This window comes from Lactuca serriola, chromosome 1 (genome assembly GCF_051521515.1).
Source record: "Lactuca serriola cultivar US96UC23 chromosome 1, Lser_US96UC23_V15, whole genome shotgun sequence".
In the NCBI taxonomy this organism is placed as follows: domain Eukaryota; kingdom Viridiplantae; phylum Streptophyta; class Magnoliopsida; order Asterales; family Asteraceae; genus Lactuca; species Lactuca serriola.
This window is the reverse complement of record NC_136408.1, coordinates 191,967,608-191,976,950: the sequence shown is the minus strand read 5'-3', so window position 1 is coordinate 191,976,950 and position 9,343 is coordinate 191,967,608. Positions and strand designations below refer to the sequence as shown.

General features: G+C 30.2%; 1 protein-coding gene and 1 non-coding gene across 2 annotated transcripts; both read left to right on the top strand.

Moving 5' to 3' along the window:
• The first annotated feature begins 1,736 nt into the window (after window positions 1–1,736).
• Window positions 1,737–1,843, top strand: LOC145080701 (small nucleolar RNA R71). Its single transcript, XR_013695291.1, has one exon. It is a non-coding gene; the product is annotated as a small nucleolar RNA R71 (small nucleolar RNA).
• A 3,094-nt stretch (window positions 1,844–4,937) lies between these two features.
• LOC145102175 (seipin-2-like) lies at window positions 4,938–9,097 on the top strand. The gene is made up of 3 exons (XM_079039556.1): window positions 4,938–6,246; window positions 7,353–7,869; window positions 8,796–9,097. Exons 1-2 carry the CDS (start codon window positions 4,957–4,959, stop codon window positions 7,839–7,841), a joined length of 1,779 nt encoding a protein of 592 aa, XP_078895682.1. The 5' UTR covers window positions 4,938–4,956; the 3' UTR covers window positions 7,842–7,869; window positions 8,796–9,097.
• The last annotated feature ends 246 nt before the right edge of the window (window positions 9,098–9,343 follow it).

Genomic DNA, 9,343 nt, shown 5'->3' with positions numbered 1-9,343 from the left:
CTTAGGTGTAGTAAACACGATCACCTCGAATGTCATTGGAACCGAAGCTTTCGGTTTAAAACATTTGACTTTTTCACCATAGTGCTTTTCCCAAACCTTCAACTCTTCTTCCATCATCTTTTCAATTTCAACTAGCTCATCAAGGTCTTCTTCCATATCATCTATCTTTGACACTTCATCTTTTGGTTTTTCATGACTCACTTTTGGACTCATTTTGAAAGTAATTGCTTCATCTTATACACAAAGTGTGTGTTTTGAGTCCTGGATATCAACAAGAGCTCTTGCAGTACTCAAGAATGGCCTTCCCAGAATTATGGGAAGCTCTTCATCTTCTTTCATGTCAAGAACCACAAAGTCAATCGAAAAAACAAACTTGCCCACCTTCACTATAAAGTTTTCAATGATTCCTCATGGGTAAGTGATCGAGTGATTTCACTGACTTGCCATCTGAATTTTTATCCTTGTGTATTGGAGCTTTGGTAATCCGAGCTTTTGGTAGAAGGAATAAGGCATACGAGTAATGCTTGCCCCCGAATCGGCTAAAGCATTAATAGAAGTAGAGTTGCCAAATTCACAAGGCAAAGTTAATTGGCCTGGGTCTCTCATCTTGGTTGGCAATCCATTAATGATTGCAACTAAACATAACTCATTAAGCACTACGGTTAATGCCTTTTCCAACTCTTTCCTATTAGTAATAACATATTTTGCAAACTTTGGAAGTTTAGCCATTGAATTGAGGAATGAAGCATTTATTGAGAGTGAGAGCACTTGCTACATAAACTTCTTTTGTTCCAGCTCCAGAGAATGCTTGAGTGCTTGAGATGAGAATAGCAAAGGAGGTTGATATGAATTAAGAGTTGAAAATTTTTTTTGTCCTCTCATGACCACGACGTGGTGAATCATCAGAACACGATCCACTTTTTGCTTTTTTTGGATTTGGGTTTTTCTTCTTCCAAACACGACTTGGGCTTCATGGTAGCTATTTCATGGGTCATAAATGGCTCAGAATGAACCTCTCATTCGGTGTAGATTGCCATTACATGAGGTTATGATTTTTGGTCTTGACTCCTAGGTGGTAACCTCTCATTAACAAGTGTTGTTAGTTTCCCAAGTTGAGTATCTATATTCTTAATAGAAGCTTGATGATTTCTTAAATTAGAATCAGTAGCATCATGCCTTTTTCATATGCTTCCATAAACCTATGAAGTACCGACTCGAAATTCATCTTCTTTTCGGGTGGTGGTTGCTCTTTCTGGTAGAAACCTCGACCGGTTTGTTTATATTTTTCATCTTTTTGCTTCTTATACTCTTCATAAGGCAACAACTCCTTTTAGGCTTCCTCTAATCTTCATCATACTTGTCACCACTAGATTAAAACACGTGTGCCTTCTTATTCCCATATTCATCCACATCACAATCCTTTGTCAAGTGTGGCCCGCTACAATTATCACACACAACTCTTATGGCATGAATGGATTGATCTAATTTCGTCATTCGCCATCCATATTTTCTAACTTTGCCAAAACCACAACCATGTTTTTGTTCCCTCCATCTCCTTTACCTCTAGTAACATCCTCTCATGAGTTGTGATACTACGTGAGTGCTTTGCAAACTCTTCAATCAATTCCTTAATGGTTGCCGACTCCTTCTTCGTCATTGGTTCTTGCGAGTCAAGAAGTTGTCTAGTCGTGACATTTACTCCATCATAGAAAATGGACACTTCTTTTTAGACATTAAGATTATATTGAGGACAACTTCTAAGCAAACCCTTGTATCTCTCCCATGCTTCATACAATGACTCTCCAACCTCTTCTTGAAAATTAACAATCTTCTTTTTGAGCTTTCAGATCTTTGAAGGTGGACTAAATTGCTCAATAAAAGCATCACGAAGATTGGCCCACGTGTTAATAGTTTCGGGTGCAAAGGACTTCAAACAAACTTTAGCTTCACCGATAAATGTCACAGGAAGCATCATAAGTAACACAAATTCTTTTGGCACATTAAAAAACATTGAAGTAGTTTGCAATGTCCTTTACTTCATCAATATACTTGAAGACCTCTTCATATTCTTTTTCTAGCAAAAGATATATCTTTGAGCATCGATAGAATATGCCCTTTGAGCTCAAAACTTCTTTCAGCTAGTATCTCGGGTGGAACTAGACCTGGTCCATGTTCTTCACGTATCCTCTTCTTGTAATATCCCATCATCATTCTCGTGATATCTGCTATCTCTTCCACCTCAGTCTTTATCTCTTCCTCGTTTGAACTTTCTTCGGTAGATGTTTCTGGCTTGTATCTAATTCCCTTCTTATCAGGCATCCTCTCGAAACTTTTGAATCCCTTGTCCGATTGAATAATGTTTGTTGACTCGTTAACTTTCTTGTTCTTCCTTTTGTGAAAAGCTAATTCTGGATCTTGAAGTGGTGGAACTATTGAAGTTATAGATCCTCATGTCATAAATCATTGCAATAAAAACAAAACAAAGCAAAAATGCATAAAAGGAATAAAAATTAATAAATTAAAATTAACTGAGACGAGACTACGATATTCCGGACAAGTTCTTTGTATTCTGGACATGATTTACGCATTCTAAACTACGTAGAATTGTTTATGAACTTAAATGTTAGTAAATTAAAGAGTGAAACTTATATGATTTGTTAAATCTATGTTAAAAACTCCGTCCTAAATGCAGATAGCACGAACTTTGGAATTTCAATTTCTAGATTGCTTATTCCAGAATTTTTTTGTTTGGTATATATATATATATATATATATATATATATATATATATATATATATATATATATATATATATATATAATAGTGTGTTTGATTTTTTTTTCTCAAATTGGGATAACCATTACGGACATAATGATTATTTTTGAAAATATTGTTATTTTTTATTAACTATAAAATAAAATGTGTATAGATTACTCAATTTTCCATTTTTCTAAACACAAAAGATAATCGATTCATAATAACAAAATACAATGACTAAAATATAAACTAAGTAGTTTACTTTGGAATGGGAAAATGACAAAAAAACCCTTAAGTTTTCACAAAAATGTCGGTTTTACTCTTGGACGTGTTTTAGGTCCAGTAAAGCCCGAAGTTTTGTAATTTGTACATTTATATCCTTGTAGCCGGTTTCCAGATAACCTACTGGTTACCTAATGCCAATAAAGCCCCTGAATTTTAAAAAATCTTTGAATTTACCCTTAAGTTTTTCAAAAATGTTCGGATTTACCCTTACCTTGATTGTTATTTTGATTATTATTATTATTATTATTATTATTATTATTATTATTATTATTATTATTATTATTGTTATTGTTATTGTTATTATTATTATTATTATTATTATTATTATTATTATTATTATTATTATTATTATTATTATTATTATTATTATTAATACATTTTTAAATGTATAAAGATAATTTATACATACATTTTTAAATGTATAAAAATATTTTTACAAATATAAATATATTTTTAAATATATATATATATATATATATATATATATATTTGTATTTAGTATTTATATACATTTGAAAGCCCATGTATTCCTTTAGAAACATATTTATATTTTAAAAATGTATTTATTTGTATTTAGTAGGAATAAATATAATTTTATTTCATACAAAAATATATTATATGTATATAAATATATGCATATTTATATGGTTTATATAATATAAAAGATATAATTATATGTATTAGTACATAATACATACCAAGTATAAATATGTATTTATTTCATAATTATATGCATACAATAGTTTTTATACAGAAGAAATGCATATTTATATCTATCAAATATAAATAAAAATATTTTTAAATGTATAAATATGTTTTTATTTGTATATAATACATATAAATATGTCTTTAAATGTATAAATACGTTTTTATTTCTATTTAATAGATATACATATGTGTTTCTTTTGTATAAAAAACTTTTTAAATGTATAAATATGTTTTGAAATGTATAAATATGTTTTTATTTGTATTTAATACATATAAATATGTTTTTAAATGTATAAATGCATTTTTATTTGTATTTAATAGATATAAATATGTGTTTCTTTTGTATAAAAACTATCTTATGCAAATAATTATGAAATAAATACATATTTATAGTTAAGAATATGTACAAATACATCTTTTATACAATAAAAACCATATAAATATATATATTTATATGTATATAATATATTTTTATATGAAATATATATATATATATATATATATATATATATATATATATATATATTTATACCTACTAAATACAAATAAATACATTTTAAATATATAAATATGTTTTTAATAGAACACATGGGAACTTAAATGTATATAAATACTAAATACAAGTATATATATATATATATATATATATATATATATATATATATATATATATATATATATATATATATATATATATATATACTTGTATTTAGTATATATACTTAAATATATATTTATATTAATAAAACTATTTGTATACATTTAAAAATGTATGTATAAATATTTTTATACATTAAAAATGTATTAAAAATACGTAGTAGTAATAATAATAATAATAATAATAATAATAATAATAATAATAATCAAAATAACAATCAATGTAAGTGTAAATCCGAACATTTTTGAAAAATTTAAAGGTAAATCCGAATATTTTTGAAAATTCAAGGGCTTTAATGATATTAAGTAATCGGTAGGTTACCTGGAAACCGGCTACAAGAATATAAATGAACAAATTAAACAAAACATCGTGCTATACTGGACTTAAAACACATCCAAAAATAAAACCGACATTTTTTAAAAAATTTAAGGGCTTTTAGATCATTTTCCCCCAAAAATCACCCAAAAACAAATTATTTGTCATTAAACATTTTGAGTATAATATTACATATTTTTTCTGGTAAGGAACACGTCTTCAATGAAAAAGACATGATTTTTGTTTTCTACCGTGAAAACGGAACAGAAATCACAGAAATCATCTTACCCAAATCCCTCTCTGCCTCTCCTCCGTTATCACCTAACCCTAAGCTGAGTTTCCCTGTCTTTCCGTTTTCAATGGGACAACAAGACTCAGGATCGTGTCTCACCGAAGAAGAGGATACCAAATTCAGCGATTCCCTTGAAGAATTCCCCCTCTTAGAGGCTTCCAACTCTATTGAGTTTGAATACTCAGTCCCCCAATCGAACTCTTCATCAGTTTCTGAGATCGATGACTACTGCTGGGACTCAATTTCAAACCTATCAAAGCACAAGCCGGAGTCGCAATCATTCTCTTCCTATACCGGTGTCCGACGCCGTCGACACATTCCCCGACAAAGTTCGAAAGAACATCCATTGTCTCCTTTTAAAAATAGTGCCGATGGTTTAGTAGATTTTGATGTTAATGAATCTATTATTTCTCCGGGAAAGAAGCACAAGTTATGGAATTTGAAGGATACTGAGAAATTGAATGGCAAACTGAATCTTACTAAAGTTCGTGCTAACTCAGACAGAGTTGGGAAGCGATTTGCCGATGCAACAAGTGTGAATTCCTCAAATTCTAGCGTAATCACCACTGTTACTGCTGATGAAAATGTCAGTGATGAATCTGTTATGGTGGATTCACCGAATTCTGGTTCGAATTTGCTTTTCACCTTAGCAGGATTAACACTCAGAGCTATTTCATTCCAAATAACTTTGTTAGTTGGCTTTGTCACATTTCCCATATGGTTACTGCATTCATCTTACCTTTTTCTTATCGATCCTTTCGCCATTGTGAAGACTGCAAAAGGTTACCTGATAAGAAACATTTCAACTCTATTAAAGTTCTGCTTTGGTAATGTCAAAAGGGTTTTGTTTCAATGGATCACAGGAAAAAAATCAACATGGAAGTTATGTCTGCAAATAGGATGGGGATTGTTGTGGTCAGCTTTCATTGGTTTCATTTTGATTGGTTTAGTAGTTTTCTCGCTTGTTATCAGTGGCACAATAATGAAATTCATCACGGAAGTGCCTTTTCATAAAGTCCAGCAATTGAATTTTGATTATACTCAAGATACTCCCATGGCTTTTGTGCGAATAATGTCTTCTCAACAGCCATTTTGTTTGGGTTGTGATGAAAATATAAAATTTGGGGATGTTGCTCAATCACGGATTATACCTCATGATCACAAACTACAGGCTACTGTCTCTTTAACCTTGCCAGAATCATACTACAACAGAAATCTTGGGATCTTCCAGGTATTGAATAAGCTTCTGCTATAGTTGGGTGGACATTAGGAACTAGACTGTTGTAATATGATGAAATGGTAGTATCATGCATTTATTCTTTAATGCACAAATAATGAAAGTATCTTGTTATTTCTTGTATCTAACTCTTTTATTTAGGATTGAAAGCAAGAAATAGTAACACACAGTCATTGATTTAGTTATTATAGGATGCTACTATGATGTATTCCTATTATGTCATTGTACTTTGAATAATCTACCCAGTTATAGCAATACCATTCGAATACAAAGCAATTTATGCTGTTGTAATTGGGTTGGCTTTTTATAGTATAATATCTTAATGTGATTTTTTTTTTTAAAAGCAGAGTGCCATAACTGGGTGGAATTGTCAAAATATAAAGCCTTATCATATGAAGAAAAAAATTGAAAGTATAATGCTTAATAGAATGAAAAAAAAGTAGGATGACATAAAACAGAAATTAAATGAAAGTGTGTTGCTATTTCTTGCATTTAAGCCTTATACTACCTCCGTCCCAAATTAATTGTCCACATTTGACTTTTGAAGTCTTTATTCTTCAACTTTGACCTTAAATATTTTCGTGTTTGATAGATAATACTTGATGAAAAATATATGAATAAATTGTATATTAAATGTCTTTTCATTGTTATAAGTTTCATCAAGTAATAAATAACACAAATAAAAATATTTAAGGTCAAAGTTGGAGAAAAAAGACTTCAAAAGTCAAAAGTGGACAATTAATTTGGGACGGAGGGAGTATTTATCTTGAGGTGATCCTTCGAAGAAGCTGAGTGTCAACCTTTGTTTTTTGTTATAATCAAGTAGATTAATTTACAATTGTCATTCAGATTACTTTCGCACATACTTTAAAATAAACAAAAGGGTTTAAATACGAGAAATAGCAACATCTTTTCATTTAATTTTTTTTATTTTCTTTTCGTATATGCCTGGGATTGAACCCAAGACCTCCTTATTAGAAACACCTTGTAAGTTAGCCAAGTGGGCTAGACTTGCTATATTTCTTGCAATATATATTAAATGGATTAACATTGCTATATTTCTTGCAATTTGACCATTGTAAATCAAACTTTCTTTGAAGGTACGGGTAGACTTTCTCTCAGAAAGCGGAAAATTCCTTGCAACCACAACACAACTATGCATGCTACATTTCAAAAGCCCTCCTATTCGCCTTCTAACAACGTTTCTTAAACTCGCACCATTAATCACGGGCTACTCATCGGAATCCCAAACCGTAGAAATCAAATTTAGAGAATACACAGAACGGAAAATCCCAACTTCCGGCGTGAGGGTGGTGCTGGAACCACGGGCACAATTTGCAAAGGGCGGCGGTTTGCCGGAAATATACACTGCGTTTCTTAAACTCGAGTCGCAACTTCCCTTTTTCAAAAGGATTTTGTGGTCTTGGAGGATAACAATTTTCGTGTGGATTAGTATTGTGGTGTTTACAACGTTGTCTTTTTTTGCTTTCCTGTGTTGCTCACCGGTGTTTCTTCCACGCCTACGGCCGTCAGCTCAGAGGGTGGTGCCGCTACCGGCTGATAATGCTCCCCGGCGGAGTTCGAAGTAGCTTCTTCAGTCCATATCTTTACTTCCTGGTATGCTGCACAACTATATATATATATATATATATATATATATATATATATATATATATATATATATATATATATATATATATATATATATATATATATATATATATATATATATATATATATGGCATCTACTTTGATTTCTTTCTGTTACAGAAGTGTGCTTTTGATTTTTTTTGTTTTATTATAGCATTGTACTTTCAATTTCTTTACTTATTATAACCAAGTGAAAATAAATAATTATATAGCATGAAATAGAAGAAATAGCAATGTACATTTATTTATTTGTGTATTATAGCATCCTATTTTCATTTGTTTCTGTTACAAAATTGTACTTTCACTTTTTTTTTCTTATTAAGGCAATGTATTTTGAAAATACTACTGATTTGTAGCATTGTACCTCCAAAAAAATTTCTTACCAGGATGTTATATTTTGAAAAATCTACCTAGTTATAGCATTTAAATTCGTTTTCTATTTGGATGACATTGCTATTATCAGGTAGTTTTTTTCAAAGTATAATGTTGCAATAAGAAGAAATGGAAGTAGAATTCTATGATAAACAATCAGTGCTATTTCTAGCATTTAACTCTAATTATATGTTATTAAAGGTTCTTGTCCATTTGTTTTAGGAAGTTTACCTCTTTTATATATAATAGCAACTTCTAATTTTTTCTAGTTTTAGCTACCAATTATAAGTTGTTCCAATTCTACTACTTGGGTGTTATTATTCTTGAAGTACCTTTTATTATAAATGAAATGAAATTTGTACTCTGAACCAAGTGAAAATAATTACTTTTATATAATTAAAGGGAAAAGTACACAAAATAGCAAAATATTTCTTGTCAATTTTCTTTTTAGGAATATTTTTTATAGATAATAGCAACTTACTTCTAAAATCTTCAATTTTATTCCTCACTTTATTGAGCAGAAACACGCCAACAAAGAAGATGGAGAAGAAAATACACTGGATAAAACCCAAAAAGGTATATATTTATGTATTGGGTATTCAAAATGGATTCTTCATGTATAATCGTAGTGTGTTTGTGATGAAGGTTGAATAATTAGGGTTTGCAATAGCTTTTTATTTGTTAGTATGTTTACGGGATGAATTGTATATAAGTCGATGATCACTACTTATATTCAGAAATCAAACAAATTCTGCATATAAGGTGTTGTATTTATGTATTTTGGGCAGGAAATACAATATGAATATAGTGTTATTAAACATAATGTGGACTTGTAAAATTGTGGATTATTCTGTTAACAAATGTGAAAATTGTACACTTCAGCCAGATTGAAGGTGAAGGGGACACCTAGACTTATAAGCCACCAACTTATGGTACTTTCAGCCGATATGACATCATAACAGAATGCCTCGTCTTGATAAGTCCATTCTCTTTTTCAATTTGGAACTTTATTACTTGAGTCCCCAATTAGTGTGAGTAGTTAACCACTGCATTCCTAATATTCACTCCT